Source organism: Grus americana, chromosome 2 (genome assembly GCF_028858705.1).
Source record: "Grus americana isolate bGruAme1 chromosome 2, bGruAme1.mat, whole genome shotgun sequence".
In the NCBI taxonomy this organism is placed as follows: Eukaryota; Metazoa; Chordata; class Aves; order Gruiformes; family Gruidae; genus Grus; species Grus americana.
The window spans coordinates 140,802,453-140,827,217 of NC_072853.1; the positions used below are offsets into that span (position 1 = coordinate 140,802,453).

At 38.9% G+C, this 24,765-nt stretch overlaps 1 protein-coding gene across 4 annotated transcripts in view; it reads right to left on the minus strand.

The window, feature by feature from the left end:
• Positions 1-24,765, minus strand: part of UMAD1 (UBAP1-MVB12-associated (UMA) domain containing 1) — an 83,010-nt gene that overhangs the window by 14,675 nt on the left and 43,570 nt on the right. For all 4 annotated transcript variants that reach the window (XM_054816947.1, XM_054816946.1, XM_054816949.1 and 1 more), the window contains one exon: positions 4,760-4,845. In XM_054816947.1, the coding sequence (XP_054672922.1) occupies positions 4,760-4,845 (86 nt within the window). The remainder of the gene's footprint in view (positions 1-4,759; positions 4,846-24,765) is intronic.

The following is a 24,765-nucleotide window of genomic DNA, read 5'->3' on the forward strand; positions in this document are numbered from 1 at the left end:
TTTAAAATGATGCGATAAATCTAGTCTAGAACACTCTTCTCAAGATTTTAAATGTGAGACCCTCTGATCCATAAACTAAAAGTTCATAGAATCGTAGACTGGCCCGGGTTGGAAGGGACTTTAAAGACCATCTAGTTCCAACCCCCCTGCCATGGGCAGGGACACCCTCCACTAGACCAGGTTGCCCAAAGCCCCATCCAACCTGGCCTTGAACACTTCCAGGGATGGGGCATCCACAGCTTCTCTGGGCAACTTGTTCCAGTGCCTCACCACCCTCACAGTGAAGAATTTCTTTCTAACAGCTAATCTAAATCAACCCTCCTTCAGCTTAAACCCATTACCCCTTGTCCTGTCACTACATGCCCTTGTAAACAGTCCCTCAACATCTTTCCTGTAGGCCCCTTTAGGTGCTGGAAGGCTGCTATAAGATCTCCCCAGAGCCTTCTCTTCTCCAGGCTGAACAACCCCAACTCTCTCAGCCTGTCTTCATAGGAGCGGTGCTCCAGCCCTCTGATCATCTTCATGGCCCTCCTCTGGACTCGCTTTAACAGCTCCATGGTTGAGTGACTAAACAGAGACATGATCAGCAATAGCTCCTTTTCCAGTAACTTGTAAAAATAATCCAGACAGCCAAGCTTTAGTAAAAAATGGGCAATAATAGGTCTGGAAGAATAATTTTTTAAATTTTTTTTAAAGGAAAACAAGATAATACTAGCACTATTCATGCCCTGGAATTTTATCAGGTGATCTGCTCAAAACGGTATGTGAAAATCTATCAACTTCAGCAATACTTGCCAATTTCTCTAGAAAAGTAAAAAGAAAATTAAATCAATTTTTCCCCTACTCTGTGCACTCACAACTTCCATTATCTCTTCCTTGACATTTTATATCTCATAGTTTTTCTGTCTTTCCAACTGACTAATATGACCCCTAGCCAGATGCCTAGGAAACTGTTATTTACATCTATTCAGAATCCTTCCATAGCAGCTTTACAAAGGATCAATTTAATGAGGGTATTATCTGTCAACTCAGCTATAAAAATATTTTTTCTAATTTATTTAGATACTTGCCCCAAATGGTGCACACCAGTATCTATATGCAGAAAACCATAGATAATTTTAAATTTACTTCAGGACACGTGGGCTTTCTATCTGCTATGTTGTCATTTTTTAGTAGCAAATTATGAAAAGAAAGGGCACAAGAACTATAACAGAACTATTACAATTCATAAAGAAAACTATGTCCTATGATGATAAGTATCACAGCAGCAAGGTATGTAATTAAGAGTGGCTATAACAACAACATATAAATTAGATAATTATGGATTAAGCAATCCCTTGGGGGATTCTCTCTTGCCCTAGAAAAAGTATAACAAGCTCCTTAGATAGAATGCAACAGCTATTAAGTATTTGAGGGAAAAATAGGACCATAAAGAAAAAAAAGAATACATAGCAAGAGAAAAATCTTAATTTGCAACCTAAAGACAGCTCTCATTTTTGGTAGTTTATTTAATACACTTACTGGTACAGTTTTTACCCATTAAATCTGCAGACATCTGTTGGCTAAAGAGCACATGTCAGATTATCAAGAAGTGCAATATCAAATAAACACGAGCTGCTTCTTAAGGTGACAGTAGGGGGATACAAAACACTGCAGCTATTACCAGAAATGTAATTTTTTATTGTTGTTTCTTACATCAATTTAATAATCCCAGGTGTCCTGGACACCAGACATACAGTAATCTTCATAAAACCTAATTCATAGCCATACCATCTGTCAAAAATATTCTTTATGTCTCTTAATAGATATGCTACATAATTGCTCTCACAGTAGGACACAAATACATGGTTGAAATAATTTGCTTTACCAATGGAACAGCTCATTATCAAAAATAACCCCACCACATTACTAGGGATCCTAGCACTCTTTGTATATCAAAACTAACCTTTCCATTCTGTTATTTTCTATAACCTTAAATTCCCCGTGAAAGAAGATAAAGATTGAGTTATCTGGAAATTGTACTATAACAATGGAAAACTCACAAGCATGAAAAAATAAAACTGTAATATCTCTTTCTATTACAATGGTGTTGCAGTTAAAATTAGCAGCTTCGTATCTCACAGTCACAAAGAGACTAATTTAAGTTCTCGGCCCTGCAGAGCGCTAAGCATTTTGCCCTCACTCCAGAAAAGCACTTACATGTGCGTAGGACTTTTAGTTGATGAGCCCGAAGCAACTTCAGCGGGATCGTACATGCTTGGTGAGGCCCAGATGAGGGGCCTCATTACCCTGCCGGACAACGCATCTCCCTAGGACTGACTCGGCATTGGGAGACGACCCTCCCAAACCTCCATCTGTACTCGTGGAGATGGAGGGGATATTCCACATGGGACTGCTCAAGGCAGGAGCTTCTGCTCCCACTCTGTGCAGCAGAAGATGAAATGTTTGGACTGAAGCTGGCTTTTGAGAATACCCTCCTCCAACAAGTTTCTAAATAGCTGCAGTTCCTCTAACCTGCATGCAGTATCAAAACCTCTTAAAATAACACAGACTGCAGGTATGGCGGTTGTTACAAGAGGTCCTGTTACATGTTGCTAGTTGGAGCAACATGGTTGTGGCATAAGCTTTTATTTGTGCATTAATTTAAATAATTTATGCAAGATTATACAAAAATATGTACTTGAGAATTCAGTAATTTTACAGCAAACGGATCCAATAGTTCCTAAGTAAATGGGAAATTCCAAAGATGACGACAGTTACCAAAAAAATACTCCAGAAGATACTTTATTTAAAAAATCCAACTCAACCTCATTTCCCTTTTGAATAGGGAAGTGACCCATGAACAAAGTATTACTTCACTCTTCTTCTTTAAATCATATTTCTAAAAGCACTTTCCATGTTTCACAAAGTGTACATCTAATAAGTTGTAAAACAGTTTATATTTAAAAATAAAAGCAAGTTTCCAGCAATTGAAAGATACAGGTGAAGAAATAAATGCCCTTCTGTTCAGCTCTGCATGACAAATATCAGATAGTACTTTGCAGTCTAACAAGTCTCTTTCAACACACTGTACTATGTTTATGAAGTATTCTTGTTTTAATGCTAACAAGTTTATTATTTCAATTAATGTTCTATGTCTCATTGACACCTTGAATATGTAATACAATGCTTTTCTAGTTTCGCTAAATTGGTAGAGTTCTCCCACAAATTTATAAAAATATACTCACCACTGCCAATAGGAATATTGCTTTCCTAATGGCCACAATTACGCATTTCATTTCCATGATCCTCAGTTACTCTATTTAATTTGAGAAATTGAGAATTCCTTCGAGAAAACGTGAAGTCCAAATATCAAAATCTGGACTGGAATTAATAACTTAGATACTACCAAATGCTGCATCTTAATTTAACTGATGTTGTTGCAAGTCAGTTCATACAAGTATTTTTGTGACGTATAAGTCTTTTAATAGAAAGGTTAAAATAAATCTTTGTTTTATTTTCACTTATTTTATTTTGAAAACTTTGCTTCTTTCCTCTTACTCATAAACACTTAAAATCTACACAAGCTCCTACTTTACTGAAATTCCATGGAACTGAACAAATCACTGACACTACAATAACTGGCAGTTCACAATATCTAGCAAGAACATCGCATTAAGAGAAACTATGTCTGTGCAGTAGGCAACCAAAACATCAATGCATTATACTGCCTCAAAATTGCAGGACTTCAGTCGCAAAACACCCTGGCTCAGATGTGCGTGGATTCAGAAGTCAGACTAAAATGTTGTGATTGTTTGTTATCAGAAGACAAACCACTCATTACTTATGATGAATGAAAGATTGCTGTATCAGACATAGTTTTGAATTTGAAATTTAAAAAGACTACAGATCACAGACACATGTTGACCACTCTTAAAGATGCAACATTATCACACACACCTCTGCTATACGAAGGGACTTAGCAATAATAAATATTAAAATGGCATTGGGAAGAGAGAGACGGACAGACACACAGCTAGTTCCAAGGCTAGATATGAGAAAGGGAGAGAGAAAGTATAGGTTAAGCAAAAAGACCCCACCATCACAAAAGCACAAAAAGTCCAAGCAAAATGTCTCTCAGTTATCTTGCAAATAACTAAAACTATATGGCAATGGAAAACAGGCTCATATTCATTGCAAAAACATTTTCAGAGAAGGCAGAGAAGAAAATATGTGTACATCATATGCAGAAATATTCTGAAAAGCGCTCTTTGGTATACATGTATTAAATATTAAATAAAGCAGATAAAGAAAAAGAAGTCCAGATTTACAGCTACACAGTACCGAAACAGAAAGCAAACACACAATAAAGACAGTCTACTATACTCACACTTTTACAACATATTACTTATAATGGTAACTGTGGAAATAAATGACTTATGTAAATGTTCGACATTTTCCATCACTGCTTACCACGCTAATGCTTCTGTGCAATTCATTAACATTCTAGCTAGTTTCATGCTTGCACGTCTCACGTATAAAAATAAGATGCTTAGCAATACCATACAGCCCAGCCTTCTTACTATTTCTTTTTGAAAACTGTATCGGTGGCCTTGATAATATTGCCATCTAATTACTAGCAATGCTTCTTTTATGACAGATGACAAAGAAGGCTGAGTAGGCACTCAGTCTATGGAAGATGTGAATATGTTGAAACCTTCTCCTGCAGGACATTCATCCTTCTTAAATGAAATGTGTGCGTAAGGAAATGGTCTCCTACCTGTGGAGGTTGGTTGTACATTGGTCTGGTCTCTGGAAATGAAGTCTTATCCTTTGACTCTCTACTTTGATCATCAATTGTGTCACCTAGTAAAGTAAAAAAATACCTATTAAATCACTGAAATCCTTCATATTTTATATAGAATAAGAAAAACTCTTGCGTGGTCCTAAAATCAAATTATACAATTCCCTGGGAAAGGGGAAACTCTGTTGCCACATTTACATTTTACAATTTTTAACATGAGGAAAGAGAAAAACATTGAGAAGTGGTCTGCAAAACCTGGGAATAAATCTGTGTCAGTTAAAAGGAAAAATTCAGAGGAAAAAAAAAGAAAGAGAGAAAAGAGAAAAAGAGAGAGAGACAGAGAGAAAGAAAGAGAGGCCTCTATTTTTGCACACTTTAGGACCATTAAGTTCTAATATTGGCAAAGTGTCAAACTAAGGAGACATAGCAGTACGAGTATCTGGTGCGAAGGCGATACCAGGTGCACATACATATCTGTCACATCCCAATCCCATGTCAGGCTAGGAGGACATGTGCACCGTTACTCTATCCTCATTTGTAACCTCGTTTCTATACAGAGGATATCTGTGCACAAGTGCTGGAAGAGAGATGGAGCATACTGAGAGAAATTGCCTAGTTTTAACTGTACTGGGACAATGCCTACTTGGCAGGCTGGGCACTAACCTCCTCCCATTGCATAGACGTGACTACTTCTGCCCAGGATTTTACTCAGGAGACATGATTCTGATAAGCCCAAAAGCTGCAGCTGGTACCAGTCTAAGATGGGTAGATCACAGCAATAAACTAGAGACAAGAGTATTTAAATTTATTTTAAAGACCGAAGGTAGATTATTAATTTTATTAAAACGGTAGAGGTAGTAAAACATAACAACCCAGCATTTGTTTCTCAGATACTGTAAACCAAATATCCACCTAGCCTGTCTTCTCCAATCTTCTTTGTCAGTGGTAAGACGCACAGAAGTCGTGAAGATTTTGTGGATTACCTCCTTCTGCTGTTAGTGTTACTCAGCAAATAGTTTGTAAGAGGAGACAACTTAGAAAGATGAAAGACTCAGTCATATAATTCTGGTTTTATTTGTATTTGTACTGATACTGCTCTCTGTAATGGAGTATTTTGAAAGTCCATATCCTTAAAGAGTCCTGCAGCAGCAATTCTAAATGAAAGGGTTCAAGTTACTGTAGTTTAACTCCTTTCCTAAGTCTGTGTTTTTGGCTTTCTGTTCCATTTTTTCCAGAGGTTTAGTTAGAGCCAGTGCACTAGCAAAAGCCACCAGGAACAACAGTCAGCTTCTGCCTATGCCCGGTTAGCCTGGAAGCCAATGACACCCAGGTCCACGCATGCTTGCTCCATGCTGTCATCAGCCCCCAAGGACTGACTGGTCAGGACCCCCAGGTACAATGCAATATTTGGTAAAGTATCTTATGAAAACAAGCAGTAATATTTAGTCATCTGGTATACTTTTTATTCCTAACTGTATTTTGAGAATCATCAATCAATCAATTATCTTTGTTGTAGGTCATTAATGCCTATTAATTCCATTAACGTATACACTTTTCAAGATCTTTTTTGGACTTGAAAAATACTTCTCAGTAAACTAGTAATTCTCTACATAAAATACTCCAAAGCACTTGTATGCACATCATCTCTTAAAAAGCGCAGGGGGACGACACCAGAGGAGGCGGGGAGTCAGTTCATCTTCAATTTCACCTCATAATAATGTGAAAAACAAAATTTGTAAGTGCTTATAAAATAATGAGGTAAGTAACAGCCATGGAAATAAATTATGTTAAACCATTAGTTTACATTTGTAATGAAGTAGAGAGGCCTGCAAAGAAAAATTATTAGAAGTCTTGCAAACGCAGTCTGCAATGAAAGACTGCAAAAACTTGGGGAAGCACGAAAATGGTTAACAGATATATGAAGAGGACAGCAAGACATATTTTTGGTACATTTGCTGTGGATGAAAATGCAAACAAGTTTAAATTGTACCAAATTCAGGCTAGATGAGTTTCTCCAGGAGTAAGGCTACTTAAGCACTTGAAACAACCTAAGGAAATGGTCTCTCTAAACAGTGGTCCATCTACAAAAGATTTCAGAGGTAGGTTGAAGAAACATCTGTCATGAACGGTTTCAATTCTGCCAAGACAAGGAAGATGAATGACCTTTTGTGTTTCCTTCTAGCCCTACATTCCATGAAGGATGCAGGAGGAAAGACTCCACAGGATACCCCTCCCTAAAATTTGTCAAGGGAACTTATGCTGGCTGCACAGAGACTTGTGAAGATGCAAGTAGACTGCAGTGAGCTGGAGAAAGACTCATCAAGTGTGTAAAGGAAGAGCTGCATAGCCGGTCAGTAGCAAAGGGACAGCTAATTGAAGCCAGTGAGATGACTCATACTGGGTAAAGCTGGGTGTATGCATAAACATACTGAAAAAGAGTTACACTGGAGATTTAAGAAACACAGGAACCAACTTTTTACTCCTTGTCTGTATATAGCAGTCCTGAGAATGCACTTGGAAGTTCTTATATGCAAAAAACAAAAGACCAAATTCATGCATGTTAATACTATCCAGAATATACTTTTTTTCCTGTAATTAGTTTTCCTTAAGATGAAAAGAAATCTTTCTTTGAAATCAGGACCAAAAGGTCAAAAATGTAAAAATGTTCACAGGAAAGGAAGAGTAAGAACAGCTCATTTGGAGAGAAATGAATTTTTTTTACTTAGAACTTTGACATCCAACTCCCAGAGGTTGTAAGTTCTTAAGGAGGCAAAAATGTAGCAATATCTATAGTGTTTCACAACTCAAATTGCCTTTGTAAACTGAACTTTAATGCCGAGCTCATCTTTGCTGGGGGAAAAAAAAAGGTAAGAAAACTCTAATATCTTGCCAAATTTTCGGGGACATGGTCCTGCAAGGATAAGCCACGAATCTTTGCATAGACTGTTATTCTTTGAGTTAATGGAGTTAAAACAGTTATAGGCAGCTGCACACCAAGCTGCCCAAGATGTCCACTAGGATAGAATAGTTATCCAGAGAAATCAGTATTTTCAGTGTACTACTTTCACCGGTTCTTATCTCAAATATCCACACAGATTAGTCATCCTTATTTATACCAGCCCAAATAATGAGTTAACTCTCACATATATCCCCAGCTCCACTAATTCCCAACCTTATCAAGCTTGCCATAGCTGACCCATATTGTTTAGGCACCCCCAATTTTTTTTTGTTCAGCTTGCCTTGGTTTCCCATTGACCTAAATTTTAATCTTTTCCCCTAACTGGAAGGCATAATTTCTCTTTCCTCTTCAGCCTTTCAAATACTTCTCTCTGATCTGACTTTTCCTCTTCTACACTGCAACCCTGAAAAATATTTTCAAGTTTGAAAAGAAAGCAGTAGGTGTGTTTATCCTGCTGTCCAGATAAGCTCATATTTCAAATGCTTAGTCTTGGGAGGCTGTTCTTAAGTTATACTAAGTCTCTTCCAGGCCCAAATGAATGGCATTGCACTCAAAGGTCAGACATACATTCCTACTCTCATTTTTGGCTTCTTCAGTGGTCAACATGCTGGAGAGAAGAGATGCCATCCAGAGGGACCTTGACAGGCTTGAGAGGTGGGCCCATGCAAACCTCAGTAAGTTCAACAAGGCCAAGTACAAGGTCCTGCACATAGCTCAGGGCAATCCCAAGCACAGCTACAGGCTGGGTGGAGAATGGATTGAGAGGAGCCCTGAAGAGAAGGACTTGGGGGTGTTGGTTGATGAAAAGATCAATGAGTCAGCAATGTGCGCTTGCAGCCCAGAAAGCCAACCGTGTCCTGGGCTGCATCAAAAGAGGTGTGACCAGCAGGTCGAGGGAGGTGATCCTGCCCCTCTACTCTGCTCTCACGAGACCCCACCTGGAGTAATGCATCCAGCTCTGGGGGCCCCAGTACAGGAGAGACATTGAGCTGTTGGAGCAAGTCCAGAGGAGGGCCACAAAGATGATCAGAGGGCTGGAGCACCTCTCCTATGAAGACAGGCGAAGAGAGTTGGGGTTGCTCAGCCTGGAGAAGAGAAGGCTCTGGGGACACCTTATAGCAGCTTTCCAGTACCTAAAGGGGCCTCCAAGAAAGCTGGAGAGGGACTGTTTACAAGGGCATGTAGTGACAGAAAAAGCCTTAAGCTGAAGGAGAGTAGATTTAGATTAGATATTAGGAAGAAATTCTTCATGATGAGGGTGATGAGGCACTGGAACAGGTTGCCCAGAGAAGCTGTCGATGCCCCATCCCTGGAAGCGTTCAAGGCCAGGTTGGATGGGGCTTTGGGCAACCTGGTCTTGTGGAGGGTGTCCCTGCCTGTGGCAGGGGGGTTGGAACTAGATGATCTTTGAGGTCCCTTCCAACCCAAACTATTCTATGAAATCTGCATTCAGCTGCCTATCTGGACCTCAGCAAACTCTTGTATAGAAAGGTTCAACCGCGAGTTTGGCTTCTACTCAACAAGGAAGTGGTTTTCTATTTATACTCTTTCCTCTTCCAGCATTTTGTTATCCTGAAGCTGGGTAGTCTCTTGATCAACAGACAGCATTTAAAAGTCTATCCGACCCACAGTTTAAAAAATTAAAACCAATTGTAAATATATTTTAGAGCCTTCTGTAACTTAGATTGCCATTTGTCCTGGGCTGTGCAAGAATCCTGTGAGACAGTGAAGCATATGCAACACATCAAGCAGTAACTAGCTACCAAACACATGGATTTTCAAATGTCACCTTCAGCTTCAAAAGGAAAACATCTATTTTCAATGATACTTTAGTTAGTTGCTTAACTCTTTGTTGCCTGTCATTATCTTCTTTATCCTGCATAGAAATGGCAGGAACAAAGAGTATTCTGGCTTCTACTTGGAAGCAAAAAAACAAAAAGTTTTAGGAGAGGATTAGTAGGATCTGAACACAGGAGAGGCTGACTGTGGAACCATCAAGGTTTTATTGCAGTTTCTTGCCCCTCTTTGTTACTCATAAATCTTCCCCTCTCCCTGAGATAAGGAAGAAAGGCCAGACACATCAATTTTAAGTCCCTCTGCTCCAGAATAAATTAACAGAACTTCAGGCTTCAGTCCATCGATAGTGGCAGCACTTTCAATCTAGGGAGGTATTTAAGAAGTACTGTAATTCCCTCTCCCCTCTGAACGCCTGATTCTCAGGAGTCCCTGCAATCGCTCTTCCATGTAAATGGGTTTGATAGTATCACTTTTCTGAGTCCTGCTCTTCTCTCAGCCTTATTTAAACAGTCTCAAGCTCCTTCAGCAGGGATGAAATGTGTTTCTGCTCAGTCTCTCCCTTTGTTTCTCCAGCACACACTGCCAGAGTCTCACAGCTTCCATTTACTTCCAGCACCACTGCAAGCTTATCAGTAAAAAGTTCTTTTCCTTTCTTTGTGCACACAGCAGATGGGCAATCAGCAATAGACATCAAGTGCCCACTGTTCTCCTCACTGACCTTTCCATCCCCAAGCCTCATCTCAGTCGCCCTGGTTCCTTTCAAGGAGAGTCCATAGCTACATTTAGTATCAAAGAAGAGTGTTGAGCTGCCAATCCAGAATATTGGTCAAATATGTTTACCAGTCAATTCCTACCCAATGAGTGAGCTGGGGACTACAGTGGGGTAGTACCAGGGAACATTGATGGCAGTACTCAGAACACAAAATTGTGCTGGTTTTATGGGATCAAGACAATTAACAGAAGACAGGGGAAGAACTTCAGAAATCTTTGCTAATGAGCACAGAATCAGAAAATGGTTTGGGTTGCAAAGGCTCTTTAAAGACCATGTAGTCCAACCCCCCTCAATGGGTTGTACACAATTATAGCAAAATATAATAAACTGTAAGCAATTTGACAGTTCCCATTGGTGATTAACAGACCACTCGATCCATCTGAACAAAATAAGGCACTGGCCAGTTGCTGTCCTCTTCAATGGGACAAATGGGGCATTGATGGATAGGTGGTTTGTCTCTTTTCTTAAAAGTAGGAGTACCATTCTCTCTAGCATTAGTGCTATAAAAACTACACATTAATCCTCATTAGCTTCCATGTGCACATGGCCAAGACATAATAGCCTTATAAGAATATGTATAGTTGGTAAAACAATGAAGTCATCCTAGTTTCAGGTCACCTCATCCTGGTTTCATATTTAAGCTTTTCATACCAACAGCAGTTTCATTTCAACAAGCTAATAATACCCCCTAAAAAAATCCAATATATCAGCAAGAAGATTCTCCACAGCTGCAACTTTCAGCAAAAAAAGAGTTTAAGAGTTTATGCTGCATAAGGGTGAATGAGAAGGAAGTCTGTGTAAGCCCATGCTAAGGCAGAGGTCTGTGTTAGCATAAGCAGGCATATGGTAAGTCATTGGCAGCCTTATATTGCGTTTCAGCAGTGTTTTTATAGCTGGATATTAAGGGGTCCTACAAACAAATCTTTGATCAGGAGTAGAACTTACCAGTATCTTCTCTAATTATCCTGACAAACCGTAAGAAAAATATATATAAACCCTGCAGAGTGAGAACCCTGAAAGACTGATTTCTTCAAACTTCTAAAGGGAGTGGGGAAATTGTAACAAGGAAAACATTATCCTGATTTTTTTTTTGCATTTACAGACATGAAGCAACAAGGTTCAGTCCTTTCCCAATTAAGAGGAATAGCAAATCCAACTACAGCACATGCCACTGAAGATTATGGGAGTGGCACTCCAAATTGCCACCCAGTTTCATTTTTGGTATCCCATCCTTCTGCAGGTGATCTTAATGTAGAGTCTTCATTTTCCTAAACAATTCTGTCAGGGTCTTTTCAACCCAATTCTCACTATCAAGATGACAGCAAAACCAGAGAATAAAAACTCCCCTACAGGAACTTTTTTTTTCCCCTCAAATGAAAACTTTTAGGAAGATGGCAACAGAAAAACAGTATGAGAGGATTAGAGGCTCCTGTAGATTTTCAGTATCCCAGATCTACATACTTTTAAGTTTGCAAAAAGCTTTTTATTTCTGTGCTTTTTTCTATTTCCAACTTCTTTAAAGTTTGACTTATTTCAAAACTTTCCTGGATCCTAAACCAAAATACCCTTAGAGTTTAAATCCAACTCCATCTCCAACCACTTCACTGAGGCTAAATCATTTCAACTCCCCCGTCCCCCATTTATATGGCTTTCTTTTAAGAGATGCCCAACTCTTTCTGAAAGCTGATGAATCAAAAGCCAAAGTTTCATAGCAAACTTTTGGTTGGAAGGAATCCCTGGAGGTCACACTAGTCCAACCTCCAGTTCAGCGCAGGGCTAACTTCAAAGTCAAACTATGTTCCTCAGGTGCTTGTCCAGCTGAATTTTGAGTCTCCAAAGATGGAGATTCCACAGCTGCTCTTGTCTCTCATTTATATCTATCCCTCTACTATTTGTTACCTCCAGGTCCACAGTCACATTCAAAGAAAGCTGTAGAATTCATTCACCCATGAGTCAGGATCCCCTATGATGAAATGTTATTTTACTTTGGTTTTAACTTATGATACTTTCATGTCAAGCATAAAGAAATGCTGAGGATCAATCTCATTCTGTTTTACTGGTGCGATGCATCCACGCAAGTACTTTCTCCTCCATTATATGTGCATACCAGCCTTTCTAAGTAGCCCACAGAAACACTGAACCTCCTCACTACAGCATATCTTCTAGTAGATCTCATTTTTCGATTTTGCTCTTTGGAAATACCATTCTAGAGTTCACTACCCTAGATGTTGCACACCTTTCTTATCTAGTTTTGCTATCGGAATAAGCAGGCGATATGACTTATCAGCCACTTAATACATCCTTAGTACTGAAGCAACCAACGTTGTACAGATCCAAGTAAGGGCTTATGACATGTTCAATCATTTTATGAGAAAGAAGTTGAAAACAAAAGCTACACAAGAGAAGTGTATGTCCTTTAAGTCTTCTGACTCAGCAGTTGTGCTTATCTGGGCATGTGTGCCCATGCCTCAGGGAGAACCTCAAAACTATTCACTCCTCTTCCTTTGTTCAACTGATACTATTCTGCGGATAAGCCCCCAGCATATCTATTATATGTTAGCATTTTTCATGAACATTGTCCCTAAAAAAAAATCTGCAAAACTGCCTGGAAGGCATAGATTAGATGCCATAGGCCAGTCTCTACAAGCATTAAGTTGCAGTTCTTGACATTCCTAGAGAACCTTTAAATCTTGCTGTCATTCACTTTACCTGTTGTTAAGCTCCTCCTCTTCATATCAAAACAAATGCAACCTTCCAAGTCCAAGTGAGTCATACTTTTCTGGGGAAGTAAACCATTTAATATACTTTTTTGAAAAAGAAAAGTTTTACAAGCTGATTACTTTTTTTTTTTTTTTTTTTAGTTTTATTGTTCACATAATCACTGAGTGTTAGCTTATTGTCACGGTCATCTAGACCAGCTCGATCATCCCACAGAATAAGTACATTGTTTTAAGGTTAAGAATAAAACAAGAACTCCCTTAATTTTTTAGATATTTGGAGTTAATTAGATATTAGTGTTAATTTATATAATATCTTTCCTTTCCACTTCACTCTCCAATCTGCTTCCTGGGTAGTGAAAGATGTCTATACTTAGCATGATCCAACTTTGCTATATGGATGGGCTGGTATGCAACAAGTACAAAAGCAGCAGCGGTTTGAAAGCTACGTTTTCTTCCATGGTTACAGTCTCCTGTTAGATTGTTTTTGCTTTTCCAAGGGAGGGAGAGAAAGACAAGATTATTTGCCTTTATTTGTTCCATTTCTCTTGCCTAACTTTGCCTTCTTTAGCTTTGATGAGAATATGACAGTCCTGATCTTCACAATCCTTCCTGCATTTTCTAATTATTCTTGGAAAGATGATAAAAAGTTTCATTTCAAAACAATAAAAGTCTTTACCTCTTCAGTTCCTGACGAGCAGTAAAAGGCTTTGGAGAAACATTAGTAGCAACAAACTCAGCTGAAGACAATAGTACAGCACACACAGTACTGCTGGCAAGCAACCTCCTCTTAAACACATTTTAGCAGTATCATTTTCTTGTCATTAATTAAACCAACCTATAAAATCTATCTCACATTACAGGCTCAGGTGTTGTTCAAAAGGTAAATATTTATTATAACGTTCAACTTTTCACTATGAAATTAAGATTATTTCACCATCCTCATTTAACTATGAGATTAGGATTCCCCTACTCCTGTTTTATTCATGATGTGGTTCTAAAGGCGATCCTGTCCAAAATGAAAACAGCACATCGAAGCCCACTTTGATGAGGACAGAGATCTTCCTAGCACTTAAAAATATGCAGCGTGGTCTGCCTGCTCAGTCTCTTGGTTACACTGTGTAACTTGCATGTCAGTAGGTCCAGCATGCATTAAAATTATTTGCCTGTCAAAAATTGAGCCACTGATAGCCTAATATTTGCATATGAAGCTTGCTACATAAATGCAAATTATGTTATAAAAGAAATAATGCAAATTTAAGCTGGTTTCCTAAGGAATTAGGTTTACATGACCAATCTTCCGTCCCTGATAATGCAGGAAAACGTTGTCAAATATGGCTGAAACTGGCACAGAGGTAGAAGACTCAAAGATGTTTACAGAACATTATCATCTGCAACTGGGCAGTAAAAAGAGACCTGGAGTAACAACCCTGCTGAAGGAAAAACCCATTGCTCTCTTCTTGGCCTGCTAGCAGGTCAATTGGCAAATATTGCTGTGGCTGGTGCCTGGGAACGAAGGCAAGGGAGGCCACATAATAATGCAGGGAAATAGCCAGGGCTATTGTGGCAGGGTAAGACTAGGAGATCCTAAAGGAAGTCCTTGAGAAATTGAACTTCTTCATGTCTCCTATTCCAGGGAATGCCGTGTTTTATTCTATCTTGACAGCATTTCAGGTATGTTTAAACAATAAATATTTTTTACATAATGAAGAAGAGAGGAAAATCCCACAGAAAAATCTATAAATCAATCACTCATTCTACCCATATTAGGGCCAGTTACATCTTTGTCCCACTAGCTGCTGTTGGGATGTACTGTGATGAGCAGATGATCATATACAACCTCATCCTGATAACTAGCCTTCAACTAGCCTGTGTGTGCAGCTGCCTACAACATTCGTGTTAGTTATTAAGAACTTTTTGTCACACCTTCTAGACACTCTGAAAGTACCAGAAAGCTGAGTTAATATTTTGTGGGAGAAGAATTAATGCATAGGACAGAACACTCATTCAAGGTAACTTTTATGTGACATAATTATAAGAAATCTTATCCAAAATAATAATAATTTCATACTTAAAGTGCTACCATCCTCTCAGAGGCATGGAAGCCCCCACCCAATTCTGAAACAAAGTTAAGCAGAATTAATTTAAAACATAAACACCACACATGAAGTTATATAGATACACTGACACACAGCTTGTATGTCTGTGTGACATAACCAATACACCTGAGGCAGAAAGTTAAAGCACAATACCTAAGCTTCCGTCAGAAAGCTTGCAAATACTGTGGCTCAAAAAGCTTCCCTCCCCGCATTTTTCTGAAAGTTATCTTCTAGACAGCAGCCTGACAATCTTGTACCGCTGTGACAATCTATATAATGTCAGTTCTGAGCAGACAACCTAACGTCACATCCACTGCTGCTTTTGCATTTCTGACACATGCTTGCAGACTATTTCTGAACACAGCATATTTTGTTTTCCTCTAAAAAGAAGTATAAACTCTCTGTTTGGATTTTGAGTAGTAACAAGTACAAGTTTATAAACATACCTAAAACTGTTACACAAAGGTTCTGTGTGTATACATTTAAAAAAAAAAAAAAAGGAAAACCTACATCCAAAAGCAATCTCAACAAATTATTCAATAAAACAAACAAAATATCTCTGTCTCCAGAACTCCTTGAAATCTACCTCAGTCCTAGAAAGGATATCTAAGACCAAAAAACAAACAAACAAACCAGGCTAAGAAGTAGGCAGTCTTCTCACAAAATAAAACATAAATCCATTTAACCTGTGCTCAGAAATGGCAAAAACCAGCACAGTAGCTACTCTTTGGATCAGACCTCTCTCATGAATAACCAGCTCCACACAGATGATTAAAGGACTACATAATTTTATTTATTTATTTATTAGCACACATAGGTCAATAATGTGGATTAACTAGGATTGAAGTGTCATTTTCCTTTTAGTTTTGTGCTTTAAGCTCATTTAGTATTTATAGGAACTTTATTTTAAAGCCGGCTTTGTAGAAGAAACTACACTGTGGGACTTCTTATTTACTTTTGACTTGTGTGTAAACAACATGGAAATGTTCACTTCAACACATTACCACTAGACTGTTTGATTTTAAAGGCAATGAGATAAATAGCATTAAATAGTCACAGATTTTTAGTATTTCTGGCTTCAGTACATTAAAAGCTTTCTAACCATTGTCTGGACCTTCAGTTGCATTCTCCATCATTGTAGTGGAGATCTATGAGGGAAAAAAAATTGTAGTATCAGCAAAAAAAGCACTAGCAGAATTCTTTAAAAGTATCCAAAGAGGAGGGCAGAAGTTATTTTTTGGGGAAAAAAAAGAGATGAATGAGAATTTCTGAACAGAGCAATTTAGTTTACAAAGTCTAAAAAAGCCCCACAACATTAAAATTTCCATTTACAAAGATACAAGGGCAATGAATGCAAAACTCCAGTTGATACGTTTTTTGCTACATCTTTCAATGAAATGTCCAAACATTTGCATGTCCACCAAAAATGACGTTACATTGCCCACAAAGCAAAGAGAAAAAAATAATTGTGCATTACTTGAAATTCATAAAAAAATCCACCCAAAACCCAAACAAAAAACCCAAAAACAAACACAAAAAACCCCACACCAAAACAAACTGCCAGGACCATATTCTTATCATACATGGAGAAAATGAAGAAAGGTCACAGCCAGCTGTAACTTTTATCCTCAGCTGTTAATGGTGTGGAACTGAGGGCTATGATCATTTATGCCAAGTTATGCCCACACCGTGCATCAGTTCCTTCCCTAAAGTCTGCACAGAAATGGCATTTTCCAGCTGAAACCAAAGCATTTCAATTTGTCAAAAAACCAACAACAAAGCATCCACGTGGGATCACACCAGCTTCAAGAACACAAAGGCAGACAGGCAGCTTTAGAAAAAATGGCATTTCTTGTTTCCCAAGATGGCAATCATCCACTTCCCCAGAGGCCTTGGGGAGCCGGCAGGGTGAGCTGCAGTGGGTTTCAAACTTTGCAGCCAGGGTTTCAAGGGAACTCCTGGCTTACGGGCACTCAAGCTCTGTGGTGATCCGTCAGTTACCTTAACAGGGGCTACCAGAACATCCAAGAAAAACTTCCTGATGTTCAAAGATGAAGGACTACTCTCTGTCTCGGGCTTTTGAGCTTGCAACGTTCAGCAGACCAAAGGTTTCTGAATTCCCCAAAATCCAATGGGTCAATTGTCCCAGAGGCTGAAGTACAAATTCTTCCAGGTTCTGTGGCTCCTTACCCACTTGCTCAATGTCAAGTTCCCAGACAGATCCGCCCTGCACATGTAATTTTTCTACAGAATGTTTTCATGCAATAACACGATTAGAATAGAATAAGTATCTGTTTCAAAACACAACACACCGAAAACAGGCAAGGCCACCCTACAAAAACAAACCACGCATATCTGGTAACTCCCTTCTGGCTACTCTTTGAAGAGCTGTCAGTCAACCTGTAGCGTGAACGCTGTTACCTAAGGGTGAGTTTTCACAACACGCCTGAGTCAGGCTAACAGCTTGGTGCTGCCAAAAGGAGCAGTCCTGCTTCTCCCCCTAGCCCCGGTGCTCCTGCCGTTTCCTTTGTGGTGGCTCCCAGAGGCTCCTGAAGTCTTGTGAGCCACCTAAACTCACTGAACTGGTTAAAAAAAGACAAATTCATATTCCCTTTCTTCCTGGGTTAGTTTTCTGCCAGTTTAGTGAGCTAAATCAGAGACCTCAAATGAGCCTCAGAGCTGGCATGAGGATGATGGAACACAATTCTCCTTCCAGGAGCAAGAAGTAGGATGACCCATTCTTCAGACAGTTAAGTGGCTCAGCTATCCTGTGCAAACATACCCAACCATAGCAACAGTCTTGCTTTCCATCATGAAAAAAACAAGGCAAAAATTCAGATCTAGCAGTAGCCAAAACATTATACAAATCAACATGGAAAGTTTCAAAAGTGTGCTAGCACTCACATATCAAAAACATGATGAAATTCTTAAACATACCAAAAAATCCAAACAATTTATTATATTAGGAAATGTTCTTTTTTGTTATTATCAGTAAGTTGTAGAAAATTAGAGATTAATACGAATTTCTTCCTAAAGGGTCAACAGTAAAACTACTTTCCTATCTTTTGCTGTCTCCTCATGAGAAACTTGTTTGGCAGCTCCAGAGACTCGGACAAGTGAACACCCACTACATGAAGCTGAACTGCAGTGTTCAAGGAGCCATTTCCAGAAGCAAACAGCATTAGTCTGAACGACAGCTCTTTCAGGACTTCCATAAACCAGCTTTAAGAATTACTATGGCAAAGTAATTTTATGAAAAATCTGAAATCTTACTTGGTCAATGAAAAGAATCCATCCAATTATTTAATTTCTTGCAGGTATAGCAGTAAAAAGGAGGTAAGGTCATGCAATTTTTACAAATTCTGTTTAAGATGCATGTACATGAACCCTGAATATGAGAAATTTTGTGAAGATGAGACCCAAACCAGTCATATTCTTTCCCATTTCTAGCCATGCTCCTTACCACCTCCGTTTTGAACTCAGTACTCGGAGAAAAGCGCAGACCAACAATGTCACCCTGCTGTTTCCCTATAAAACAAGCCAACAAACCAACCCATCCCATGAAAAAAGGGCTGTGTTACCAGATATCTATTCAACTGGTTGAAAACTGGCAGATGAAATTCTAGGTCACAAAGACCTGAACTCCTGTATCTGATAGGCAGCCGCTATGGCAGATTAATGATTTTCAGAAAACAAGAGAGAATTCAGTTTCCATGATGCAGTTACTGCTTTACGTGTGCTCTACTTGGGAACGTGTCCTGTATTCAGAACCTGAAATCCTCACACTGCTATTTGCCCACAATCGTTATGCAGCCTGACGTGCAGAAAAAACAGAAGGAAAAAAAATCCAGGGCCATGAACACAAAATGACACCCCTTTCTTCCCCAAAGACGCTGCCTCTGTCTGGAAGACAGCTGATTTCCTATCTCCTTTGAGAAGAGGTGAGGACCACAGGCTTAGTGCCTAGAGGTTTACACACCAGCACCGCAGCGAGACAGATGCCGTACACGGTTGCCGTCAGACCAACTCAATGCTGCAAAAATGGGTGGACTCGCCTTTCCTCTCCGCTCTGAGCTGTTTGCTCCTACCATTCCCCTCATCCGTTCTGAGGCTAGCCTCGTTCCTCAGGGTGTCCACTCAGCTCTCTAATCCAGAAGAACTGTTTCACCTGGATGAATTCGCTCTCACCTTGGTAAGCGGACCTGGCTCCCTATCAGGTATCTGAATAGCACTGAGGGATGAGACACTAAGACACAATCGAGAAGCTCACCAATGCCCAAGGATGCGTTTCCATTCATACCTCCCATTTCTGTCTTCCCTCTTACCTTACCTGGCTCCATCACTCAACCCCTTCAAACCTATTCACCTTACTAGAAGAGCACAACACAAAGCCAGAGAAAGTTCACAGAATTGCAGAAATTAAATGGCAGGAGTGTAAAGTCTGAATCAGGATGAAGGAACTGGCCCTCCCTCAGGGAGGGCAAAAGATTAGCCCAGCTACATACAGAGCTAGCCTAAGATGGGGTGATTTTCTCAAAAGAGCAACTATTTCAGCATCCAGTATGATCAATTGTCTTTAATCATTGCCTGGATAAAGGTGACATCGTGTGAGACCATGCAAGCTGATACAATCGCTCAGCGCCACTAAGGAGGGGGATTCCTCTTCCCCTCACTCAAAGGGCTTGCCCTTGCACTGTGACAAACATCAGACTTTCCGCTTACTAACCCACCTTTTTCTAGGAATTCAGCTGATTCACAAAGTCCAGCAAACACCAGAGCTGGGGCAAAGTAAGATTCACTGAAGTGGAGGAAAGTAGCACCTTTGCTTTTGGGTAGCAGCAAGCTGATAAAAGCAGATCATTGTCTCTTGCAAAACCACAACTGGTCAAACAACTCTTAGATGAGTAAGATCAGACATGGAAGAAGACAGCATACAGAATTTTGCTTTTGAGATAGTCCACATTACTTAACTTTAAAGCTTTTCTGGTTAGAAAAAAAATGCTTTGCTTTACTGTCCTGCACCAAAGAGATTAATTAGGAACAAAGACCTCAAAAACAACCAGACTCAAACTTTCTAAGCAACTTGGAGGTGAGAAGATTGAGCATGTTGTGAGTTTGTTAAAATGCAGGTGCGGTGTACAAATGCACAGTATATTTCGGGGCTAATTCCCCAATTGAGAAACGGGAATAGCTGCAACATGGATCCCTAAGTTAGGAGATCAGGCTGCCCACGCAGCCATTGCTCACAGGCTTCCCCAAAAGGCGACCAGAGGGCACCTATGTTAAACACTTGCTCCGTATGCAGGGAAGCATCATTCCATTCAGTGACTAAATTGGAAGAATTACTCCCAGATTAAGACATCTTAAGTCAAATACTCCTCTAAGCGACCTAATCCATGATTTCTACACCATTCTCCAACATGAAGGGTAGACCAAACTTAGGCAGCTGCTCTGAAAGATTGCAATCAGAAGAAAAGCTCTGCTACAGGGAGAAGAGTGTCATATATGGGATGTGAGCCTGCCTTTTAAAAACATCCCAGCAACTGAGGAGATTTGGGGAGGAAGAAAATGCTCTGGAAGAAGAGACCCTCCAATCTCCTTCTAGTTATCTGAGGTCCATACCATATTGCAGCCACCCTGCATGTGTTTTCCTTTAGGCATCCGTGCGGGTGAAATGATGCCTGTGGTGAAGGAATGAGGTGGGAACAGGGGTCTCTGCCTTAATCATGGGAAGGTCCAAGTCAGAAGCACCACGGGACAGGAGTCAAAGCTTCACCTGGACTTCAGTGTATATGTTGAATGAAGGTGTAAGAGAGGGATCCCGAGTTTGCCTTGCTTGAATTTATTTCTAAATTAATAAAAAACATTGTAAAAAGTAATTGGACAACAAGTGTGTTCTGAAGCATGATTTCCTTCTCCCCATCTGCTTCTTTAATCAATTTACAGTTATAGTCACAATCAAAAGTAAAGAAAATACAATACATCTTAGAATTAGTGTCTCTATTACTGTCCCAGAATCCCAAATTAAAAGCTCAGGACAGACACAGAAACTTTACCACTGTATTAATACCCAGTCAAATCTTTTCAAAATTTTGTCACAACAGGTCTCAGATTTAAGAAAGGGGCTCTCACTTGCACAGACATGCAAACAATGACTTTTTTTTCACCATCTTACTTCTAATGCATGGGTGTCAGGTGAGTATATCCAAAGCTCGAATCCCCAGCAGCACATCAGAGAATGGAGTTCAGAAAACAACCTGACCACCTTTTGATCTACCACGTGTGAGCTTAAAATATCCCAGCCCTACCAACACTCTCAGCATTCCCAGGGGTCCAGCAGGAAAACAGGATTATTTTCTTATCTCAACTCACATGGCATGGATTTATTTACCTGTATTAACCTCAGACCAGGCTGTTCTCATCTGAGATCTGCATTACCTACTGTCCTCCCAGCTTGCTTTCCACAAAACTAAGTGTCATTTGTGCTAATTGGTGCTAAGTGAACCAGAAACAAGAGAATGGCAGGGATCCAGCTGACTCATTAATACCAGTGTAACGGATTAACCCTTTTACATTGTCTCTCCCCCCCCAATTAGTCAGCATCAAAGAGGTTTGAGACTGCACACATCAGACACATAAAATGGGATAAAGTCTTTGAAAACAAAGAACATCATATTCTGCCACAAGGACTGTTGTCTTCATATTACTTGGGAACAGTATTTTTTTAAGTTAAGCTAAACTTTACGTAAAAGGCAGCAAGAGACTGGAATAGCCTGTCTGGAAAGAGCAACACATTCTGATCTGTATAACTAATCCATAACAAACCTGTCACATATATGAAGAACATATCGTTCAGCATGAAACATACAACTAGCCGCTCCAAGTTAAAAATATATTAACTGTGACTATAAAATGACTACAAAATGTTAAAAATCAACTTTTTTTTTTTTTTAACACATGGGCAGCACTTTTTCTGATTTGTGATGTGAAACAAGATATTTTTGGTTTAGTCAAACACTGCTATTTAGAAAAATCCCTTCTGAACCAAACTGTCACTCTGAGGTTTTACATTATACGAGATGGAGCACTTATTTCCCCCGCACTTACCTGCTTTAAAAAGTTTTTCTAAATGTGTAACTGCCATAGCTGCCACCAAAGATTAATGACTCTTCTCAGTGCCTCTGGTAGCCTTCTATTCCATTTGATAAAACACAAGCATCTTTATTTCTTAAAATAAGTGTATGTATGAATGTGTGACATATATACCTACAATCAGACAAACAACACATCCCAGATGATTTAAGAAAGACACCTCAACTATATTTGTAATAATGTTTTTGGAAAAATGGGGCATTTGTCATTATGCAGTTATGTACACACCTCACCACTACTGCACCGTGCAACTTGAATGCTAATGCTGAAGACTTAAACCCTGTTTTATGCAATATATGTAAGAACATCTCTATACATAAAATGTTTCATCATGTAGTAAATTCTTGCCTGTATAAACGCTTCTCATCCTTTTAAAAATTCAATTACAGTTTAGTGAATATTCTGCTTTTAAGACATCCATCCAGCATTTATATTTGCTTCACATAGTCTGTCTCAATTATACTACAGCTGTCTCACAGGGCATAGCTGGCCATCTCCATCATGAACAACCACCACAGAATCTGAAGTTCTTGATTAAAAAGCAAATGGTTTTGTGAGCCAAGCTAAAACTACTGCAGCTGCTCCATTTCACAAACCAAGCACCATTCAGCTGGGAAGAATAGCACCGACTCTGAATTGTTCTTTCTGAGAGTTTTCACAATAAAAACAAACCACACTACTTCCAAATTTTCAAAGACTTAAAAAAAAAAAAGTCTTCGTTATTCTGGAAACAAGTGTTTTCTTTTTACTCCAAGCTTTTGATTTCTACGTCAGTGTTCCTCTATGAATGAAAAACTAAACTCCAAACCAACCCCTCCCCCAAGGAGACACACACCACGCGGGTTCCTGTAGATGCTTTCAATGACCATCTACACCAAGTCTGCAGATGTATTAAATAGGAGCTGCAATTCTTAACTTTAAAAAAACCCAACGAACAAGATACTGCTAATCAGCTGGTTACTACTGAAGCTGTTAAATAGCATATTCAGTGACAGCATAACTCATGGAACATATTATTGTTATTATTTATATACATTAACACAATGATAAAATAATCGTAATTTCTTTCATCAAGACAAAATATCAATCAACTCCTGATCACCTGCTCTCCAAGACCATACATTTCTCCACAACATATGAAATAAAACAATCTCATTACAGTCAAAGTGCAGCAAATTAAGTCATAATATGTAATTTGGATGAAAATCATGTTTAGTACAACTTCCAAAGCACAACTTCTGTATGTGTCGCCTCATTTTTTTAGGTAACCACAACAAAATTGAGGTATTCATAATAATAAAAAACATAAGACACCCAAAACACACCTACAAAAATGCTGAAATAGAACCAAAACTACTATGTGTGTTTCCTACAATAACCTAATAACACTTTCTTGGTGGTCAGGCTTGCATGTGTCCAGGAAATATTTCACAGCTAAGTCAACTTTTGTACTTCAAAACATAGTGGATGGCTAGTCAGATTTGTGGTTTCTTAGTTATTTAGCTACATTAAATTTATTTGATGTCTTAGCCAGAACAAAATGGGATTATTCAAATGAAAATACTCAGGATTTTTGGCCTAAGCCAATGTTGATTGATGCAAAAATGAAACCATCTCCTTCAAGGTGTTTAAATTCACTCATTTCCCAGTAATAATAATAATAAAAAAGCTGAGCTGCATTAAGGATTTTTGTTTAAAATATTGTCTGTAGCTTCCTTATCACCATTTCATTGATTTTGCCTTTATACCTATTGTACTTGAGCTAGTTTAGAAACACCAGGCTAAGTACAGACTAGACATTACACAAGGAAGGCTTCAGAATATTACAAATTTAACATATAAAAAGAGGAAGACCCAAAAACTTAGTCTACCTTACTTTTCATTCTACCTTTAGGAGTTGAAAAAAGTTTCATTTTGTGTTGCCAATTAATAAGGACTGGGTTTAGGCTACATGTATCACTGCAGAGTTTTAGAATGATTATAAGCAAATTTTACATATTTGTCGCTTTTTTAATATAGTCTGAAAGTAGTAACTCAGGATAACAAACTAACAACACTGAATATATTTTAAGTATATCTTAAAAAAACTCTCAGTATTTTAAGAACTAGTTGGTGGATTTGGCTTCACAAGTCAACACACTCCATATGAAAAGGCTAACAGATTTATAAATTGTTTTTACAGGGCTTTTTAGTCTGTTCTGTAAGTAAAAAAACAGTGTGAAAGATGAAGACAAAGTGAATATTTGTCTGCAAATGGTCATTTCCAATTTCAATGGAAACACTACTTTCACTTTGAAAGCCCTATATTTCATAGTACAGAACTGATTTGTCTGGGGCTTTTTTTGTTTAGTTTTCGTTTTTTCTACAGACAAGTTCTGACCCTAAGAAGAATAAGGATTCCCACAGCTCCTGTCACAAAGATATTGTGCCACTTCCAGGCTGTTTTGTTTTGGTTCTTTTAAGTCTTTGAGGCAGTTAAATTCAGC